The sequence below is a fragment of the Vitis vinifera genome, chromosome 14 (genome assembly GCF_030704535.1).
Source record: "Vitis vinifera cultivar Pinot Noir 40024 chromosome 14, ASM3070453v1".
Lineage (NCBI taxonomy): Eukaryota > Viridiplantae > Streptophyta > Magnoliopsida > Vitales > Vitaceae > Vitis > Vitis vinifera.
In genome coordinates this window covers 24,683,248-24,705,066 of record NC_081818.1, presented here as the reverse complement: position 1 = coordinate 24,705,066, position 21,819 = coordinate 24,683,248, and the positions used below count along the sequence as shown (strand labels likewise).

The 21,819-nt window shown below is 34.1% G+C and overlaps 3 protein-coding genes across 8 annotated transcripts; 2 read left to right on the top strand and 1 right to left on the bottom strand.

Annotated features, from left to right (window-relative positions):
- Window positions 1-710: 710 nt before the first annotated feature.
- LOC100256570 (cytochrome b-c1 complex subunit Rieske-4, mitochondrial) lies at window positions 711-5,511 on the top strand. The gene is made up of 2 exons (XM_002276430.5): window positions 711-1,046; window positions 4,543-5,511. The coding sequence occupies exons 1-2, from the start codon at window positions 866-868 to the stop codon at window positions 5,184-5,186; spliced, it is 825 nt and encodes a 274-aa protein (XP_002276466.1). The 5' UTR covers window positions 711-865; the 3' UTR covers window positions 5,187-5,511.
- A 130-nt stretch (window positions 5,512-5,641) lies between these two features.
- Window positions 5,642-7,305, bottom strand: LOC100256625 (protein COFACTOR ASSEMBLY OF COMPLEX C SUBUNIT B CCB1, chloroplastic). The gene is made up of 4 exons (XM_002276486.3): window positions 6,901-7,305; window positions 6,451-6,575; window positions 6,110-6,262; window positions 5,642-6,033 (listed from the first exon to the last, which is right to left on the bottom strand). The coding sequence occupies exons 1-4, from the start codon at window positions 7,240-7,242 to the stop codon at window positions 5,850-5,852; spliced, it is 804 nt and encodes a 267-aa protein (XP_002276522.1). The 5' UTR covers window positions 7,243-7,305; the 3' UTR covers window positions 5,642-5,849.
- A 3,021-nt stretch (window positions 7,306-10,326) lies between these two features.
- Window positions 10,327-21,472, top strand: LOC104881641 (uncharacterized). Of its 6 annotated transcripts, none has more exons than XM_010662372.3 (11): window positions 10,356-10,726; window positions 13,329-13,403; window positions 14,135-14,434; window positions 14,537-14,673; window positions 16,186-16,299; window positions 16,448-16,531; window positions 17,433-17,585; window positions 17,883-18,027; window positions 18,906-19,066; window positions 19,152-19,278; window positions 19,484-21,472. In XM_010662372.3, exons 3-11 carry the CDS (start codon window positions 14,234-14,236, stop codon window positions 20,402-20,404), a joined length of 2,043 nt encoding a protein of 680 aa, XP_010660674.1. In that variant the 5' UTR covers window positions 10,356-10,726; window positions 13,329-13,403; window positions 14,135-14,233; the 3' UTR covers window positions 20,405-21,472. The 6 variants fall into 6 exon arrangements, with proteins under 6 accessions (XP_059598514.1, XP_010660671.1, XP_010660673.1 ...); XM_010662373.3 differs by having other exon boundaries at window positions 14,132-14,434; XM_059742531.1 differs by lacking the exon at window positions 13,329-13,403 and having other exon boundaries at window positions 10,327-10,726; window positions 17,436-17,585.
- Window positions 21,473-21,819: the final 347 nt, after the last annotated feature.

The following is a 21,819-nucleotide window of genomic DNA, read 5'->3' as shown; positions in this document are numbered from 1 at the left end:
AGTATTTTATTTTTAATTATTCTGCATATTTGTATATTTATTTATTAAAAAAGTCATAAAAAAAAATAAGTGAAAATAATAAAAATCAATTAATTGATGTTTTATGAAAATACCTTATTTTTTGTTTTTATTTTTATTTTTAAGAATATAAAACAAAAAACACATTTACAGTTTTTTTATTGTCAAACGGTTTTTTGTTATGAAAAACAAAAACCGTTCTTAAAACAATTATCTCCTAAATTCTTAAAAATACCCAAAATTATTATTAGTCAATTTTCTCTTTTCTCCCACATATTCTCTCTCTCTCTCTCTCCTTTTTTTTTTTTTCAACAAATCATAACGTAAAATTTTCTTCTCTCAAACTTTTTTGTCACCATAAATTACAATTTTCTTTAAAATTTTGTCAGGGATTACAAAGAAATTGAAGAAATTGAGACAGATAAGTAAGTATGTATTCCATTTTAAAGTTATTTTGATTGTTTTATGAAGGGGTCTTTTTGTTAAAAAAAAAAAAAAATCATAATTTGGGTAGATATGAATGTGATTAAAATATGAAAAGCGATTATATGGATGCATATGTAATTTATCCTTCTTCAAAATGGGAAATATTGTGATGTGATATATCTTTATTAAATATTTCAAAAAAATAATAAAAATAAAATCTACCCATTTTCAAAATAGTATGACCCGTTACCAAGACAATCCGGCCCATTTTGTTGGACAGTGAAGGCGGTGAAACTCTCCACATGGCAGTCCACTTTTTTGGTAGTTTTGGGTCCTCCGATTTTGGAAGAGCTACGATCCTCCCCCTTACATACGGAGAAATCAGAAGAATTCTTTCTCTCCCTGAAAAAGAAAGACCAAAATGTTGAGAGTTGCCAGCAGGAGGCTCTCTTCTCTGACATCGTCCTCTTCATTGTGGAGGCCAAACCAGGTGGCCTCCGCCGTCGTCACTTCCAATCCGATCAACCCTGATGAGCAGCCGAAGCCCACCCGTTTCTCCGATTCATTTTCGTTCGCTTCCCAATTTCATCTTCCTTTTAGAGGTTAGGGTTTTCTTTGTGTTCTTTACCCTAGTATAGGGTTTCTTTCACTTTGATACTCTCATTTTGTTTGGCCATTAGATTTTTCTATCGTTTGGTTGAATTCTAGATATTTGTTGTTATTTATTGCTTTTGTTTCGATGATGTGGAAGCTTGGTTGGGAATATTGGTAAGCTGCCAAAATTCTGAATTTTAATTAGCAGTATTTTCATGTCTTTGAGGGCTGACGAAAAAGGCATCATTTGACTGGGATTTTCAGTCTGTGTTTGTTGCTATTGAAAAGGTAAAAATTGAATTAATTTTAGCTCAGGAAAGCAATAGCATCACTTCCAAAGAGCTAACCAAATAATACCAAGAAAGTTTAGGATTGAGCTGGCTTTTGGCTTAATAGAAGCATAAAGGTGAAGAATATGAAGCTTGAAGACCCAAAGGCAGGGCTTCACAGTTGATTATGAACTCTTGATACACTAATCAATACTACTAAGCACGCCGTCACCTATTTGATCATTTCTTAGTTAAGTTTGCTTAGCCGCAATGTATTAAGAACTTGCTTTCTTCTTCTTCTTCTTTTTCTTCTTTTGCCCCCTTTTTTCTTTTCTTTTCTTTTGTCTTTGAGCTTTTTAAATCTTAACTCAAGTTTTGTTCTGTTGTAGTGCCTCTCTTTGGTAAAAAATGGGATGGTTTGGTTTGAATTGCTTCTGTTTTGCTCCACAGTTTGTGCATATGAGTGAAATACAGAATTGGACAATCCATGTGGTGGTTAAATCTATTCTATTTTGATGTTTAGCTTTAATAGCTTGCATTTTACCTGTATAAAAGATGTGAAGTCAATACAATAAATGTACATAATTTTATTAGAACAATTTTTAGCTGAATTTCGAGGGTTTTTTACTCACCACATTCTCGATTGACAAACTATAAAAGAACAATCGAGTTGCCCAACAAGAAAGACTATTAGCCAATGTGGAAAGTATGTGCTGAGACGATAGAAACCGTCAAGATGAGCATGCTCGGTTGGATGAATGTAAAGTTTTAGTAGCAATAAGTCTCGGCATAGGATGTGCAAAATTGATATGAAAATTATGTTCAGAGAAGAATGATGATGATGATGATGATGATTTGGTTATATTCTTCTCAAATTTCTCTGTTCACTATACCCATCCTTCCATATGTCTTAGCAAAGCAACCACTTGATCATTGAGTTTTATTGTTCATGGCTCTGACAAAAATATCCTGTGGTACATAGTCATTATAATTGTCTAGCCACCCCATGAAAATTATTGTTAAGAGTTACTATAGGCCTTACATGAATAATAAATGAATTCGTAACTCCTCAAGCAACTAGTTTGATGTTGATTCAAAAGGATAGTATCCATGAATTGAAAACACAATCCATGTTGGAGGTTGTGAACACTTTTAGTGAACTTAAGGACATTTTCCAAGGATAATTATGCAATTCAAAACATTTCAAGTGTAGAATACCTGTCAGCTTCTCTTATGGTGGGGAATCTGCATATAATAAAATAATCCTTGTATGGTTGAAGTTTGATAAGTTTGGTTGCAGAGTTATGCATTCCAATTTTTTGGTATTTTCTAGCTATAAAACAAAATAAGGCCAAAGGAATTAATAGATTAAACAAGAGATTTACAAGGTTTTCTAATTTGGGTTACTTTGGTTTGAGTTAGGCTTATTGGATCATTCAGGTCTTGTTTCTTTGTGGTTTATCAACTGACTGATAAATATTATATTTAAACTTAGCAAATATTATATTTATACTAGACAGATATAAAATTTTTATGTTAACCACTAGCTTGTAGTAATAATGCTTTTTTGGTACAGGTAATTTGGTTCAAGGTATGATTTACATTCCTAGCTGAAACATAAGTGGTTAGAGTTTGATGTTGTGATAATTGAAAAGATTTTTCTTTCAATGTCGGTAGCATTACAAAAATTTAGCATCTTGACCTGTGTATAAAAATGTTAGAACTGTGACCTTGTGGGTTTTTATTTTTTTTTTCCTTTTATCCTCTTTTTGATAAGTAAACTTTGTATTTTTATTTTATTTTCATTTTTTGTCACCACTGGAACTCAAACCTGGAACCTTTCCACAACCCTACGTTGATATCCTCTATTAAGGAAGATGGGAAACAGGACAAAATTCCCAAGGAAAGAAGAACACAGTACATTGAAGAGAATGCCTTGTTTGCAAATAGGTTGTTTTTAAGACACACGAGCTCTTGAATGCCTTGTTCTGTTAGTACAAATAGGCTGTTAGCCTTGAGGAATTCCTTATTAGGTAGATCTAATTCCTCGGATCCCCTTTCCTTTGTCCCTTAACTGTCTCATCTTGAGCAGCAGGATTTTCTTCTATGTGAAAAGCATGATTTCCTTACCACTAGAGGCAAGCCTTATGGGCTTGTTTGCAAATAGGTTATTTTCAAGACACATGAGCTCTTGAATGCCTTGTTCTGTTAGTACAAATAGGCTGTTAGCCTTGAGGAATTCCTTATTAGGTAGATCTAATTCCTCGGATCCCCTTTCCTTTGTCCCTTAACTGTCTCATCTTGAGCAGCAGGATTTTCTTCTATGTGAAAAGCATGATTTCCTTACCACTAGAGGCAAGCCTTATGGGCTTGTAATCTTGTGTGTAAGTGTTGGGCGTTCCCTGTTTGAAATCAATCTCTATTGCAACCAATAGTATTAATTATTGATGTTGTCTTTTGGTTTTCCTTTGCTTGCTTACAAAATGCACAATGAAGATTTGATGCTTTGATATAATTTTATTTGCAGATGGTGCTTAACCTTTTCTACATCCTCTCATTGGTTAAAAATGCATGTTCAAGAGCAATTGATGCAAGTGGTTTAGGCATTTTTAGTGAGTCTTTTTAACTTGAAATGACTGCTGGAATGGTCCTTGATTTCTTATTTGGGGCACATCTACTGGAATTGCTTCTCTTTGGACAACACTTGCAATTACAATTCATGTATAATGCATTAATTCTGGCTTTCATGTGAGATATGGAGGCAATTTATGCAAATACATCATGCTGATTGCAAAAACATATGCTGCAAAACATACTCCATTGCTTCTATGATTTTCATTTTTGCTTTTGTTGATTGGTGAAAGGACCTGGAAAAGAAAAGAAAACCATTTATTCAGAAACGAAAAAAGACAGAGAGAACTAGTTGCAGCCAAACAAGCAACAAAAGAAGTTATCAGGATGTATAAAGTGCTTGTGAACATAATTTCTTGGAAATAACTCCTGCAACCTCCAAGTGGACCCTCTCACTTTTCTTGAATTTTGTTCCAAACACACTCTTAAAGCACTTATCATACCTAGGGTTGGCCATGCATTTTGATTTAGTGTACAGGTTTGTATTTCCATTTCACTTCCTATCTTTCTTCCAATGCTAACAGTAAGGATGAATTCATGTCTCTTACTGTCATTGGTATGCAGTAAAGGCATAATTGTTGTTGTTGATTGATTGGCTTTCTAGGTTTTGCTTCTGAGTCTCTCACCCCAAGGAATGAAAGCGGCGTAATTCCTGATGCTCCGCCAACTGTGGCAGCTGTTAAGAACCCGACTCCGAAGATAGTTTATGATGAGCACAACCATGAGCGTTACCCTCCAGGTGATCCCAGCAAGCGGGCATTTGCCTATTTTGTCCTGACCGGTGGTAGGTTTGTGTATGCTTCATTGATTCGTCTCCTGATTCTCAAGTTTGTGCTTAGTATGTCAGCCAGTAAGGATGTCCTTGCTATGGCCTCTGTTGAGGTTGATCTCTCCGGTATTGAGTCTGGCAACACAGTGACTATCAAGTGGCGTGGAAAGCCAGTTTTCATCAGGCGCCGAACTGAGGAGGATATCAAGTCGGCAAACAGTGTGGACCTGGCATCTCTTCGTGACCCACAGGAGGATTCAGAAAGGGTCAAAAACCCAGAGTGGCTCATTGTTGTCGGGGTTTGCACACATCTGGGTTGCATCCCCTTACCAAATGCTGGTGATTTTGGTGGGTGGTTTTGCCCCTGCCATGGTTCCCATTATGATGTCTCTGGCAGGATTCGAAAGGGGCCAGCACCTTACAATCTGGAGGTACCCACTTACTCTTTCCTGGATGAGAACAAATTACTTGTTGGTTAAGAAGCAATGGGACCTCTTTAGGTCGATAGTGGCTATTCCACATCTCAGTGTTTTTTTTCCTCAACCCAAAAAAAAAAATAAAATAAAATAAAAAAATCAAAGGATGTTCAAAACTTGTTCCAAATATCTCTGTTTATCTTTGTTTTCCACTCCATCCCTTTTTGGCACTTGTAGTATCGGTTATGTAACTTAAGACATTGTAACCCGCTGCCCCTGTTGGTGTTGATCTGGATTTCTGAATAAGTTGCTTTGGTGTTTGTTCTTGAATCTGACTGATTCCAGGAGGCTGCTAAAAATATATTCAATAGTGTATGTTATGGTGTTATGTTACTGTAGTTTCTTTGTTCTATGTTGATCTGCAAAAGTAAGACCTTGGAAACATGGTATCTGCTTAGGCAACCTGTCTAAGACTCCTCACAAAGTGGAGAGGCGACACCAGCTGAAGACTTGGGAGGTATTGATAACCATAAGGATATAATTGATTAAATTATTGAATCTGGGGCTCGGTGTTGTTTGCATACTTCTACAGTATTACTAGTGTTGAAATATCAAAAATTTTCAAAGTACAAAAAGAACAGTAAGCCTCCTTTTTGCATCTATTCACTGGAAGGAATGCAGAGATCCGTCTGGTTTAAAAGGAGATATTTTCGAAGTGCTTTATCATCATTCAAAGATGCCCTTAACATACACCATGCCCTTTTCACTTAGTTGCAGCTCCTTCCTCATTTGCTCTACTTGCTGGTCATCTCCTTGAACAATTATCTCTGACAGGGTTCCATCATCTGCCACTATCATCTTCACCTTGATCTGCTCCTTTCTTGATGCTCGCTTCCAGTAATATGCTCCGCTGTTTTCCATTCTCAAATAATTAGCACATGATATATGTATATATAGTGAAATAGTGTGTGTTTGTCAGCACTTACGCTAAAGGACTTAAAATGGTGAGCCAGAACCAGTTATTGCCAACATCCGGAAAAGTTATGGTAAGAACAAGGCCAACGCTTGCCAGGCTTATGCAAGTGCAGAAGGTGAGCAATGCTGCTTGGCCTCGGCTTGGAACCATCATGCCTTCAAACCTGGAATCAAATAAGCCAATATTGGAACCAAGAAACCACTCATCAACTCATCCATCTAGAATTAGGCCTTTCCCCATTTGTCCCCAACATTTCATTTTCTCGCAAATTTTCCGTAACCAAACATAGCCTGAGTGAAAATGAGAAATACAGATGATACTGAGAGACGGGTGGTAGCAGCAGCAGCTTACGTTATGGTCTCTCCTCTATCCGACACCACAAAATTGTTGCGACTAAAGAATGAAAGAATTTCCCCCGCCATATGATTCGGTTTATTCTTCCCTTCTCCTTCCCCTATAAATGTCTTTTTCACAATCTGAAATAAAACATCCATAAAATTTGGAAAAACTGGATGAGAGAAAAAAATATATATATTTTAGTTGATATTTCCCTAGAAAATAAGTGAAAAAAAGGTTAAAGAATGTACATTTTTTAACCATTTAATTTTCATTTCCTCAGATTTTCCATTGGAAATACCTTATTCTTTTCCTATGTTTTTTCTTTCCAAATTCTTTCCCACAATCCTCAATCATGAGAACCAAACATGGTATTAGAATCGTAAAGAACATAATCCCGAAATTTATGATAAGATAAATGAAATTCTTCAGCGATCAGAAAGGAGATGAATTGAGTTTCGGAACCTTGGATTTTACAGAGCGCTTAATGAGAGACCACAGCCCCGGGACGGAGATGACAAAGAGACCCAGTGAAGTGTAGTAGCTGGCCAATGAATACCCTGTGCTCTCTGCAAGTTCAAAGAGCGAGTACGGAGTTTGATGGGTGTGGAGATGGTGGAGCAGTGCAGTGGATGAAGAGATAGGGTCGTGGAGGGAGACTTGAACCACCAGCCTCTTGGGTCTTGTGGGTGTTGGAGTCCTCCTGAGCCATGGCTGATGTTGGAGGGTGAAGTCGCTGGTTCTGAATTTGGAGAGGGGAGAGAGAGAAGACAGAGGATGTGAATGGGATAGCAGCTTAGCTGCCATTGGTCTCCAGAGGGAGGATGGGTTCTCTCAACTGAGATATTTACGTCACCGTGTGAGTTGTGGTTCATAAAACGCACCGTTTTGTTTTGTGGCCTCTGTTAGGATTCAAGACAAACCCAATTCTGACCGTTCCTCCACTGCATTTTTATTTATTTATTTTTTTTTCAATTTTTTTTTTAAATTTCAAAAATTTAATTATATTAAAAATATTAATGATTGAAAATTGAAAATAAGAATTTATTTTATAGAAAAATTTCAGTAACCATATATTAAAAAGTATTTTGAATAATAAAAAAACTATTTAAGTGAAAAATATGGTCGATTAAGCTAATAAATCAAATGATTTTTGAAAAAAAACATGAGGGCTTAATTTTTTTGAATTGTTTATCACATTTTAAAGGTTATGGAATTAAAAAAATATATATACAAAGAAATAGTAAAAGTAATGGTATTTAAAATACAATCTTAATATATTTCAGCAACTAAAACGTTTTCACAAAATAAAAAAAAAAATGCTGATTTTTTTTAGAATTATTTTAGATTTTTTTTTTCAAAAACCACTTTATAATAATTTAATTATTTATTTTAATAATTTAAAAAATTATCATATTTCAATAAATTATATTTGAAAAAAAAATTATTTGATGAACTTGGATCCTTTTAGGGAATTGGATAATAGAAGTCATTAATGCAATTTTAGAGGAATTTGTAATAACAAATTTTCAACCAAATCTCTAACAAATATTAAAAATTAATATAATGTCAAAATATAATAAATAATGATACCCAAAAACAATATATATTTTTTTACCTTGTTTTTGTAAATATGGGTATTATCTTATTCACTATAGTAAAATATTTTTAAATTTCATAATTTCTTTCTTATTTAATTTTAAATAGTACAATCATTTGAGTTTCAATAAAATAGAGAATTTATACCAACTCGAGAATCATAGTGTTACACATGCATTTTTACTTTTTACTCTTGTAAACCAAACACGATATATTATTTTATATATTAGTCTCATATAACCTCATTTGTTTGTACCTTCATCGAATAACTTAAATTTTATTATATATATTCAATTATAAGATTGAGAGTTTGGTACATAGAAATTCATTGCCTTAAACATAAATACCTTTCATTATTTTTATCATTTATATATGTATTTTAAAAGAAAATATTATTTTTGCAAGAAAAAAGGTGAGGGTATTCTTGTCCAAAATAGGTTTTGTTTTTGGGTAAAAAAAGTGGAAGGTTAAATTTGTAATTTGATGTTTCTTTTGTTCCTTTACTCGTTTATCCATAAGTTTGGACTGATTGATTAAAAGAGATGAAAAGATCCAAATTTTATAAAATTGATCTCTTCTATTTTTTAACTTGAAAGTAATTTATTTTTGACATAAATACTCTTCAATATTTTTATCATTTACATATGTATTAAAAAAAATTATTTTTGCAAAAAAAATAGGAAATTCTTATCCAAAATAGGTAACTTTTTTTTTGTAAAAAAAATGAAAGGTTAAATTTGTAATTTGATGTTTCTTTTGTTTTTTTGACTTGATTGATTTTATTCTAAAAATTTCTGACATTATTCCAAATGATACGGACATAAAAAATAAAAAATAAAAATTATGCTTGAGAATAAAAAAATAATTAAAGAGCCTAGATTTCAAATGGATGTTGAGAGTCGAGAGTTTGGTATTAAGCGGATTCATTAATTTAATATTTTCCTAAATTTAATATTCTTTTTCAAAATTTTAAAAATTATTGTTAATTAAATAGGCAGGAAACAAAACAAACAAATAAATAAAATAGAAAAAGAAAAAAAGAATAGAAGTTTGACCAAAACATAAATAAAAGAAGGAAAGAGGAGGCCACAAGAAATGGATAGAATAATGGGAACGTTTACCCCAGAGCTGAGAGCAGAAGGTCCACGAGATCCGATGCCCCCCCTTCCTACCAATTACCATTTCATTCACGTTCCTAAATCCCTTCCCTACAGGCTCGCTCCCACTCCCAGCACCCAGCCGAGCCGCTCCTTTGTAGTCTACTCTCTCTTCCTCCTTGTCCGCACTCTATAATTGTTAGTCACTTAAAATAATTAATAATCTGGGATTACCCTTACTATAATAATTTCTTATGTACTCCCCACATTTATTATATAAAAATTCACACAATCTAAACGTTTTCCGTTCGGGGCGGTTTTCCACCTAAGCTTGCTTTGGGTTCCACCCACCACACGTTCTAATTTTATTCATCTCAATTTTTTTCTTCTAAAATATTTTATTTTCAAATTTATCGTATTTTTAATTTAAATAACATGTTTGAAGTATACATAATGAAATAGTTCTAATTTTGATGATACAAATATTATTGTTAACACAATAACAGAAGTCCATAAAATATATTTTTTATTATGCATAATTACTAGTTAAATATAATAAAAAAAATGATACGTGAACTTTCTATACAATATAAATATAAGAGATTATTATAAAAGAAATTAAGTGAAATTCTAATGTAATTACAGTGTTGAGCAAGAAAATAGATTTTTTTCGATTATTATTTATTATTATGTTTAGTATTAAAGTTTAGATCAATATTATTTTCTTATTTTTATTAAATAATAAAAGTGAAAATTTCTATTAAAAGGGAAGCAAAATTTTGAATAATTGGTTCCCAAATTAAGAGAAATTGTGAAGAGATTTTGTGTATGATTATTGTGGTTATTATAATTTAAGGAAAAAACCAAATATAAATCCAAATATACATCAGACAAGATTTGATTGATTTTATTCTTTTGATAATTACTAAAGTCGGGAACCTTAATTCTTTAATTTTTGATATGGGCCGTATATTCCAAAATTGAAGGTCAATGGGAATAATCTCAATTAAAAACTTAGCTCACAGTGCTGTCTACTTGGATTAAGGTCATCACCTTAATCATATCACATAGGATCCTTATCAACCCAAACAAGCAGACCTCTGTCCGTGTCCCACGCGGAGGTCTCCCATTGGCTGCTCCCAGAATGGTACAGAGATCCTATAAGAATGTACGGACAACACCGCCCAATCATCCGCCAATCATCTATCCGATTTTCATAGACCAAAAAAATGAAAGTCAACGCGGAGACCGGGGTTGGTCTACAATCAAAATGGTAGGAACCCAGGCCCGTACGGCAGGAGCCAGAGGGTGGAGCCAAGCCGCGCCCGAGGGCGCGAAGGCGACATTGAAAGAAGCCCAAAGTGAACATAACGGTTCCGAGAGACCACACTCGTCTGATTCTCTATAACCCCTCCCCCAAGCGAATCGGATAAAACCGAAACCATCTCGCCTCTCGCTGAGTCTCTCTCTTTCTCACATTAAATCCCAGTTTTTATTCGGAGAAAAATTCAAGGGTTTCCCAGTCGGTTGTTTGACTGATAATCTTGTGGGTTGGGTTTCTGTGGCTGCAGCGATTGGCGTTGAGTATGTTACAGGTATCTTCTGCTCAATTTCTAGGGTTTCGTTTGTTTCAATTTTAGATTTAATTTTGAGCGCTTTTCCTTGTGCTCTTTTGTTCTGTTTGGGATTTTATTTTATTTTTTGTTTGATGTTTTGTGTTCTTATGATTTGGAATTAATTAATTTTTATGCGATGAAATCTGGGATTGTTATTTCATTGCGTTTATATGGGGTTTGTTTTGATTTTCCGTGTTTACGTTTTCGGCTATGAAGTTGTTGTTTTTTTTTTTTGTTTTTTTTGGATTTTATTTGATTTTTGTCATTATTTATTTTCCTTTAAGGGTGTTTGGGTTCTGGTTCAATTTAATTAGGTTTTGCTTGACGGGGTTAACTTGTGCTGTTGTTCCTTTATGATACACAGATTGCTTCGTCTTCTTGCATAAGTTTGTATGCATAATTTGGCTAGCTGAACTGGGAATTGGTTTAGTGGAAAGACGAAAAGGTTTTTTATTGTTCATGAATATCCACCAAGTTTGTTGTGGGATATTTGTTGGAGAAGCTGGTAGATGTTGATGGAAACTTTACATACATTAACTATGGTGATGTTTGGATAAGTTTTCTGTTTTCTATTTTTAAAAATAGAAAGTCTTATATAAAATGCAGGGATTCTTATACAAAAAGTAAGTACATACCTTGTGTTCTTAAATTTTTTATTTTATTATTTTATTATTTTATTATTTTATTTTTTATATCAAAATTTAGAAATGCGAGGAAGTGAAGATTTTTTACTTAAATTTTAAAAAGTGTTTTCAAGTAGGCAAGGTTTACATTTTGTGTAAGAATTCCTTAAAAAAGAGGAACTGTGTACGAACATCACCTAAATTATCTACTCGAAATCATTGCATTTTTGAGTTGCAACTCTATTTTGCTTACTGAGGGCACATTTTGCTTTTAATTGCACTTGGACAGTGACTACCTCTCACTAATATAAAGTGCCTTAAATTTGGCTTTCAACCAAACTACATTTGGAATTCGATTTCACTTTGTTGCATTGAATATTCACCCCCATCCAATGTTTTCATTCATTAATTTCTTTCTTTTTTCTTTTTTTTCTCCACATATTCTTAGACTTTCCAGAATACCTGGTCATTATTTTAGCGAGGTAAGGCCTCATTTGCTGTAGAAATCTATTTGTTGAAATCTTAATTCATATAATGTTGTCCAAATCATGGACTTCTATAAAAATTGGGAAGATTCCTTTACATTCAATAATAGAGAGGAGAATCTCATTTGGTAGCTTTACCCTATTGTCAAATGGCTAAAACAATAACTTTGATTATTTGTGCCTATGTTGCATCTGTTAACCCTTAGAAATACAGGCACCCACATAGTCTATAATGTGGACAAGTAACACAAGTACTACGCTAGGCATATAATATTTGGAGTGTCATCACTACCTTGGAAGGAAAAGTTCGTTGCAAAGTGTCCTAGTGTCGGCTTGTATCTGTTTCAGTATGGTTTAACCTTATTTTGAAATGCCAGCATTAGGAAAATTGATTCATTGACATCTTCAGCTTGTGCAGTGTGTGCATCAATTTCTTTTGGTTAGATTTATTTCTTTTTATCATAATCTACTTTTTTTGGCAAAGAAAAAGGCAATGCAATTCTTCTAAGTAAAATAGATTAGAACACCATGAGAAAATAGGATTTGTTAAGCAACTTTGTCAGTAGCTTTGGGGTGGATTTGGTAGTGTTTCTACTTGAAGTGTTTTTAGTAAAAATGTTTTCTTTGGAAGTGTTTTTAGGAGAATCACCTATTGTTTCTCTGGAAAACACTACAAGTGATTTTCCAATACTATAAGTGATTTTTCAGATTTTTAAAAGTGTTTCCTAGATTTTGTCAAACATTCAAGTTATTTCTTTTTCAAAAACACTTCTAGGGCAAAAACACTTTCTAAAATCACTGTCAAACAAACTCTTCAAATGCTTATACTTTCTCTCTCTTTGATGACCAAATAGTTCAGAATCTTGTAAACCTGTTTTCAATTACCAAGTTTATCATTGCTAAAAAAATTGGTGCACATTGTTGTTTGTTCTATAACAGTCATATTAGACCAAATTGAAAAGCTAATTTCATAGTCTTGAATACCTTTGAAAAGGATTTTGAATTCAATGAGCCCCAATTTGTGTCTTTTGACATATATGTACTATTTCACGCATGTCAAGATATTAATTTTTCATGTTCAAAGTGCACTAGTTCACTTCATTTCTTTTTTATTTTTATTTTTTGATAGGCAAATAAGATTATATTTATTTGTTCACTTCGTTTCTTATACTTAATGCAGTGATTTCTTATAAAAATCACTAGTATAACTTTGTGCTTAGCTTTAAATCTCCTCACGTAAGGATAATTTGAATTAAATTATACTAGTGACTGATTGGAGTTGTGAACACCTTGTTCATATTTTATGTTTATAATAATTATGGCTTTTGCGGGACACATTTCTTTGATAATAAGAAGAGAAAATTACCTCGAGTCTTTATTACTTTGGAAGATTTTGATTAATTGTCTTGGCCATGTGTGGCTTGTTGAGTATTTATGGGTTGAATGTATAAATAAATTTGGAATTGATTTCAGGCTTTAGGAGCTGTGAGAAAAGGGAGTGGTCAACACATTCAGAGGGTGGCCATCTCCAATTCTGTAATTAATTAGGTGCCTCTAATCGATTTCAGCTGTCTTGTTTATGTAAAATGAGTCATTTTGAAGTGATGATAATTATTTATCCAGTCTTATTTAGATATTTCATGTTGGTTGTTTAAAAGGTTTTGAATTAGGTTTTGTAAGTATTGAGGACAATCCTCATAGGGTAAAGATAATTTTCCACTTTTTACCTCTCGATCCATGCAATAAATGGCAATGGTTACTTCAATCTCCTTCTGGCTGAGTGATTTCACCTTATTAAAAAACAAATAAAAGCAGCCTAAAGTAGTAGGGGGTTTTCTGTGTATGAATTTATCTTACTTGTTTAGCATCTGATTCTTCCTGATATAATTGAGCTTCAGCTGTTGACAATACTTTAAACCCTCATTTTTTTTTTCATACCTGACAATTTTCCCCCAGTTGATAAATAAACCTGGAACCTCCAACATCCCTCCCCAGCACCTTGCCACTTGGGCTAGGCATCAAGGGCTACTTTCAAGCCACATTTTGAAATTTGAATTGATTGTCTCTGCTTGAAAAAGTGTATAATTAAAGGGGTTTATATTTGGTGATTTATTATTCAAGTTGGTGTATTGTGATATGTTTTATCAATAACAGTTTGCAGCCTGCATACGGAAAGAAAATCGTTTTATTATGATCTGTATGACATCTTCTTATGTGTTGTATAGTGTTATCCTGGGGATTTATTTTAACATTTCATGCCAACTGTGGCTGATCAGCAGAAAAAGCGATTGAGTGCTGCCAGCATTGTAGGTTGCAGTTCTCATCAGCCAAGTCGAGCAAAAAGGAAGAGCCTGGGATCAACACAATGTGGTTTAAACATGAGATCCCATATTTCTCTCAACTGGGATGACAATAAAAAGAGGGTTGTTGCTAAAAGGGAACAAATTGCCATATCTTGGAGAGATTTGAGTCCATTTATCAATTCTGTTCCGCATTGCCCCAATATCCTGGCTGATATTTGGGCTATTCCTCCTGAAATTTTTGAGTTGAAGGGTTTGACAGAGGTGCTCTCATTTGAGGTAACTGTAAGCTGTGGCCCTGGCTTTTTACTTTGAGCTTCAGAATTTGCAATCTATTCTCAAAACATGTTATTGATTTTGCATGGAATATGTAAAAAATAGGTTTGGCAGACGCATCTGTCAGAAAAGGAAAGAGACCTTCTTACACAGTTTCTTCCCAGTGGACTGGATGGGCAGCAAGTTGTGCAAGCATTGCTTGCAGGGGATAACTTTCACTTTGGAAATCCTTTTCTCAAATGGCAAGTATTTTTAGACATTGTTTCTATTTCTAGACTAAATGGCTTATTTTTGCTATTTTTCCTGAAACACAGTAATTTCTGTATTTCTCTTTACTAAATAATTGTTGAAAAACACTGATGAATGGTTCCACTCATCAAGTGCCATATTGTAAAACTTCTAGAATTATGTTGTTGATAGCATAGTTGTTAAAAACTTACAATACATGATAGGATACAACGATACTATACATTTTTTTTTATGAAAATTGATACCTATCGCAATCTGTATCTTATTTTAAAGTGTATCTTACAATATATATACGATACATGATATGATATTTGATATTACGATACAACAATATATATATATATATATATATATATATATATATCTTCAACTATTTTCTATAATTTTTTGAAAAAAATCAAATTAATTTTTTTTTTGGTTAACAAAATTTTATTATATTAATTGTTTAAAATATATTGAAAGATTCAAAATTGATCATAGAAATAGGTAAAATAATCTTATATAAAAAGCTGCATTTTTATTATCAGATGCTATTAGAAGTCAAGTTTATTTTTACAATGAATATTGGAGAATTTTCATTGGAATGGTTTGAATGTTGATTATGAAAATGATGGTGATTAGTGAAGAAAATTTTTTACCTAATGAATTAGTTTTTTTTTTTATTTTTTATTTCTTTTTTTGGTGGAAAAGGAATGATGACGAACCTGAAAAACTAGAACTTTGAAGATAAAACATAAAGACACATGCACGCGCACACACACACCATATATATCAATTAGCAACACAATACAATAAATGCATATATGCCTAGTTAGAGTTTGGAATTAAAAATAATAGCTAAAAATTGAAGAAGTTTGTTTTTGTTGATTTTGTGATGAATCTATATATTGAAGTTATATTTTGTTAATTTGAACTTGTTAAAACATAAAAATTTATTGTTTTCATTTGATATGATATGATATAAATTAACTCTTTAGATCCTACTATCTTCTATAAATTGAATATATAATACTCTATACTTCATACTTTCACTAGATATCTAGACATATACATATTTTTCTATTTATTTTTTTCTACATAAAAAAACTTATGATTCACGATACGATATGATACATGATATGGAAAAATAGAAAAATGATACACGATACTTCTTATGAGTTAAACAACTGTGGTTGATAGCCAATGCTGAACAGATTCACCAAGTTTCTGGAATCCTATTTGCTGCTTCTTGATGATATTTTGACTCACAAGTCACATGGTATGGCAAGAAATGCTTTGGTTTCATACCGTTTTGTGTTTGGTTTCTACTTTTCTGCTGTTAACTCTTACCCTTCTCAAAATTAGGGCTGCAGCCTTATCGTCTCCTATTTATACTGGTTTCCATATGAATGCAATGTTGAAACTCTTGTATAGTGTTTCTATATTTGAAAAGATGTTCCATTTTGATGATTTATTGTAAAATATTGAAGCTCAAGTCTGTAAGTTTGTGGGACATATGCTTGCAGGGGTGCTTCACTTTGTTCTGGCGATCTTCATCCTGATGCAGTCCTTTCTAAGGAACAGTGTTTAAAGACTAATAAAAAAGCATACTATTTGGAATTGCAAAAGTATCACAATGAGTATGTAATGTTTAGTATTGGCTTTTCTTTACCTATCAAAAAAAAAAAAATGTTTAGTATTGGCTTTTCTCCCTATATATATTCAATGCTTTTGTTCTAAAAATCACATGAAATTGTAGTGTCCAACATTTTGGTTCTTTTTATGCAGTAATATAGCAAATCTGCAGAAGTGGAAGGAGAGATGGGCCATCTGCAAGGATCCAGAAAAGGAAATTGTTCAGAATATATGGAGGTTTATACCCATGACACCTTGTGCTTTACATAGAAAGTGTTGAGTTTGGAGGCAGCAGAATTTTCTAAATGTTGTTTGGGCGCCAAAAATTACATAATAATGTCTGTGCTGCCTCTGCTGGGAGTTTTTTTGTTCTATTATCTTGGTTCCTGCTTCTTGAAATTAAAAGAAAATGCTCAATAATAGACGTTCTCAATTTCATTTGAAAAGATTTGAAAGATGAACTAATTTGTGGAATGTTGTGGAAGTTCACATAAGATGATTTAAAATCATGTCATTAAATGGATATAAAGTTTTACTATGTGACTAGTTTTGAATAATTTGGAGACTATTTATTTTTTAATATTATTGTAATCTGTTTCTTTACAATCATAAGATTCTTCGCTTGACTTTGTGCGACTGAGTGTTTGCTTTCTATTGTTCTAATATCTTCTGGTGTATATCCATCCATGCTTAAGCACTCAATGAGAAATTTTGTTGTTTACAAATTTGCATATTTACTTGCATGCATGATCAGCCACTTTGGATGCTCAAGTCATGCTCATAATGAAAGGATCTGACAATCAGTCTTTGGTGATATTCCCAATGTGTTAAGGACCAATATACAAGTACTTTCTGACTCTGTGTCGACAGATAATTACCAAATAACTTAAAATTATTCTAAAGTTTACTTATATATAAGCACTTTTATTAATACCTTCAAATGAAAATAAGATTCCAAATGAAATTTCAAGAGGATCTTAGCAGTTTAACTTGAGTTGCATTCTATAGTGATTATATATCTTCTTTGTACTTCGATGTTACATATGAGTTGTGTTTCATCGATTCTTGATATATTTTTTTTTTTCATTTGCAAGATAGTTTTGTATCTCACAGAGTTGTACTGAATTAATTTCTTAAGCAGGTCAAAAAAACATGCAGATGAATCTGGATTTCATGATTCTGAGGAGAATCTTGCAGCCACATCTGAATCTTGTTCTTGGGCTGCAGATGAGAAAGCATGTAGTAGTGATAACCAGAACTCCTCAAGGAAGGATGGAGAACTGCAAAAAGGGTAATGAGGCTCTCATTTATAGTCTTGTTCAACTAGGAGCACAGTAATAGGACTGAGTTACAAGGTTGTTAGCTTAGGCAAAGGAAAATGCTCTGAATAAATGAAACATTGGGGCTTGGAGTAGCTTGCTCCTGTTTTTGTTTTTGGTTGTTGCAAAACTTGTCGGGTTAGTCAAATAATCTCATGGCTGCATCATCTTCTTCTTGTGCCTATATTGAGGGATGGGAAACCTTTTCATTTATATTCATTCTTTGATTAAGTAATCTAATTAGTTATTTTGGGTGTCTGGTTGTTCAGGAAGGACTTGATGAAGGACAAATGCAAAAGTCCTGTGGCTGCTTCAAATGGGCTTAAGGTGGTAACAAGAACAAGGAAAAGAGTAAAATTCTCCAAGCTTAATATCCACTATGGTGATGGTGCCAAATACATGTCGTATATCAAGGTCTGGTGTTCATTTAATGTTATCATAACTTTTCTACAAAAGGCCTTGGAGGCACTGCATGATTCACTTTCCTTTTTATTACTAATTTTGAATCATGGGTGTATGGTCCTTCTCTAGTGGCATACATCCTTGCTGCATGGTCCATTGGGTTGTCGGCCCCCAGTCCCCCTCAACAACTTTGTCTGGTTGTGAGGCTTGAGTTTGAGGACTACCTCATACACGTTTGGGGTGCTGTATCACAGACCAGGATTTTCCCAAAAACTCCTTCCTGCACATGGGTAACCTAGAAGCCCAAGTTAGCTTGACTCAAGTCTGGGCACTAAACGCAAAATAGAGAGCTAAAACAAAGAGAATACTTGAAGAAAGGGATTATAGTAACACTAGAAAGTTTTAGCCTACAAGCAAACTCTCAACTTTGAGATGGTTACAACTGAAGGCCTCCCCTAATTTCTAGGTTGCTGGGGAGGCAGAGGGTGCTAAGCTAGTAAATATCCAATGTGGGATTACAATTTTAAATGTCATAATATTTTCCTTGGATATTTCTAGAATGCCAAAATATTATACATATTCCAAAAGGGTTCCAAAGTCCAAAACACTTCAAATTCTTCTGTAAGATTGTGGAAAATTCTGGAGTTGTCTGGAGAGCTCTAGATAGTGGCATTGTCGCTGATATCCATAAAATTGGGTGGTGAATTGTGAGAGTTGACTAAAACACCAAATTCAGTGTGTTAATCCTATGGGCTGGAACTAAATCTAATTTTTTTTTTTTTCTCTCTCTCTATGTATATAATATTTGGGGCTCTGGAAGAATCCCCAAAATTCTGTTGATGAGTTTTGTTTGAGACTGTTACTAATGAATTGGCTTTAATATATTTCAGATTAGCAAGAAACAGCATCAACTTGTTAAGAGTATGAAACAGTCTGGTAATAGCATTCAACCTAGGTCGCTTAACCGTGTTCTAGGTGACCTTGATAGTTTTCACATACGACCATATGAAGTATTTGAAGAAGAAGAGAAGAGGAAGTTTCATGAGCACTGGTTAGTTTCCTTTTATGTTAATGTATAACTTTGATTAGTGAAGATAAAGTTTTCTCCCTTTGAAAATCTAGTTTGTTTGGTGTAGGTCGCAATTGGCTACTAGAGATCTCCCAGCAGCATTTGCAAACAGGGGAAAGAAACAGTTACAGAGACGGCAAATGACTCAATCTTTGGCACTAGAAATGGAAGAAAGACTGAAGCCTCTGGTGGAGGTTTGTTACTCCGGCCTTCTTCACTTTTTACCTTTCGTATACATGCGTGTGGGCAGTTGTTTCAGGTTTGTGCATGCATGCATGTGAAATAACCTGTTCAATATCCAATTGACCCTTCTTGGATCTGTCTACATTGATCTTGCCTGATTTTGAAACTTCCTTTCTTGAATCATGTTAATTTGTTAGTTCATAACTTGGTGGTCAGGATGACGAGAAAGAGGGCCCTGATAGCATTCTTCAGGAGCAGGAGGATAATGGAGCAACAGATCATGAACCCACCATGGATGATGATGACAAGCCTGTTCCTGATTCCAATCAGAATCAAACTATACAGCCGATTCCTTTGCTCAATGACAACCTTGAATTTGGTCCTATGGATATGGATCCCGAAAACAACCATGTTGTTTCAAAACTAGATGATGATTCTCCTTCAGAGAAATCTGAGGGCTCGGGAAACTTGAGCCCCGAAGATGTTGCAGTCAGTCAGGGGCTTCCTCTCTCTTCTGGTTGTGATGTTCGTTCAGCATTTAGCATGCCTGATGCTTATTATGGCTCTACTTCTTTAAACCATGAATACACATCCACCAGGGAGTCGTCTCTTGGACATTCACACATCATTGAACAACCGTCCTGCTTGATTGATCTGGAATCTGAGATGCATAAAGAAGGCTCTGGTAAAGACCTGTTGCACAGGGAATCAAATCATGGTCCTTTCTTCAGTCCTTACCCAAACCCTGATCGCAGTGGGCTACTTCAATCTTTTATGAAGGGCCAAGGGATGTTACCATACCATCATGAGCAGGAACAAACTGTGTTAGATTTTCATCCAACAACGAATGTGTTGATTGAAACAGGTCAATTTCCTGGTCATCTGCAAGAGCAACTACAGCTAACACTGCCATTGGAGCAGAGGCAGAAGAGACAGGATGAGATTTACATGCATCAAAATATGCAGGAGAACATGTATTCTGATGTCGGTAGATATTCTATTCCTAGGCAAGAACATTTCTCTACCGTAAATATGCAAGATTGGTCTGTAAATTCTGCCCGTGTTTCAACCCCTCTTCAACCACATTTAAATGGAGCAGATTTGCTAAGTCAGAACTGGCTTCCTGGTGAGCATTGACCCCGTGGTGGCTGGTCTGGTTCAGATGGTGTTGGTGTTGGTGTTGGTGTCCTGAGCCACAGCATTGGGAATAGAGGCAATACAGATGGGAGCCTGTTCAGCGTTCTATCTCATTGTCGCGAATTTCAGTCTGGGGGCCCTTATGAATCAATGGGCTCCACTGAGCATTTCATTTCATCAAGGAACTATGGTGGCCTAGGTGGTGGCATTCCAAGAAGCACCACTGTTTTACCACAGGCAGCTAATCCTCTTAATTTTTTGAGTGGGTGTGAGGCTGCTGCTACCCCAAAGACCAATAATATGGGATGGACCAGTCTCCCACATCAGAATTCTGCTTTAAATGATTCAATGGGTGAACCATTCTTGAGGTCCTGGAATCAATGAGGGAGAAACTTTCTCCCCCTTTGTGGTCCGGTGGGGTGTGGTGCATGTAACTGTTTGAGCTTGGTGGGAAGACAGGATGCTGAACACAACGTGCATGTATGAGGATGTTTGTGGTTAGTTATTCTTAGAAAGAAGAGACATCGAGGATTACAGCAGAAGTCGGATATACATGCCTTTTGAGATAGGATTTTGTACATACCTACACAAGAGCCAACCCAACAGTGTGTATATATCTAGTTGCTAAACAGGGAAAGTGATGCGGAGGATTGAAAGAATACAAGGTACCTCTTGTTTGATAGGTAAGCAGGATGTCTTATTTTCATTTTTCACTGGGATATTTTGACCTTCTTGCTGATGGGAGATACATTTCAACTTCAAGAAACATTGAGGCTAGAAACTACAAGGGGCAACTTTTTTTTTTCTTTTCTTTTCTTTTTTTTTTCTTTTATATAATAAACTAAAGTTGTCAATCTTTTTTTTTCTGTTATTTGATATGCCATTTTTGTTCATTTTTGTTATCCTTTCATCATCTTCATCTCTCTCCCCCCCCCCTCTTTCTCTCTATTGTAATGGTGCTGAGATGTTGAGTCCATGGAATGCCATCAGTCTGCAGATTGATTGGCTCTATTGAAATCATGTTGCATTAGTACGTTTTTTACAGTATATATATTTTGAGTTCTAGTATATGCATGCTGTACAGATGAAATGGATCTAATTCTTAGGTCAGGTGTGTTTATTTGGTATCTTTTTCTCTCACTATTGGTGGATTAGGTTTTCCCATTATTTTATTTCATGGGGAGTTTGTGTATGACAACAATTTTAGAGGATGTTTGTTTTTTACTCGTGTTTGTGCTTTTTTACTTCATTCTAAATAGAAATTAAAACTAATGTTTAATAATGTTAAATAGTAAGTTGTTTGTTTTTTTAATATTTTATTTTTATTAAACATTAAAAAGTAAAAAAAAAAAATTATTTTTTTCATTTAATTTTTATAAAGTTTTAAATATTTTTATGGATAATTATTCAATATT

What these genes read in the sequence shown, in the direction of transcription:
- LOC104881641 (XM_010662368.3), top strand. An exon ending in GGAAATCCTTTTCTCAAATG is followed by an intron (nt 14,674 to 16,185) that starts GCAAGTATTTTT and finishes ATATGCTTGCAG; the next exon opens with GGGTGCTTCACTTTGTTCTG. An exon ending in AATACATGTCGTATATCAAG is followed by an intron (nt 18,028 to 18,905) that starts GTCTGGTGTTCA and finishes AATATATTTCAG; the next exon opens with ATTAGCAAGAAACAGCATCA.
- LOC100256570 (XM_002276430.5), top strand. Translation starts at nt 866, where the DNA reads ATGTTGAGAGTTGCCAGCAGGAGGCTCTCTTCTCTGACATCGTCCTCT. An exon ending in ATTTCATCTTCCTTTTAGAG is followed by an intron (nt 1,047 to 4,542) that starts GTTAGGGTTTTC and finishes TTGGCTTTCTAG; the next exon opens with GTTTTGCTTCTGAGTCTCTC.
- LOC100256625 (XM_002276486.3), bottom strand. Translation starts at nt 7,242, where the DNA reads ATGGCAGCTAAGCTGCTATCCCATTCACATCCTCTGTCTTCTCTCTCT. An exon ending in AGCGCTCTGTAAAATCCAAG is followed by an intron (nt 6,576 to 6,900) that starts GTTCCGAAACTC and finishes GTTTTATTTCAG; the next exon opens with ATTGTGAAAAAGACATTTAT. An exon ending in GATAGAGGAGAGACCATAAC is followed by an intron (nt 6,263 to 6,450) that starts GTAAGCTGCTGC and finishes ATTTGATTCCAG; the next exon opens with GTTTGAAGGCATGATGGTTC.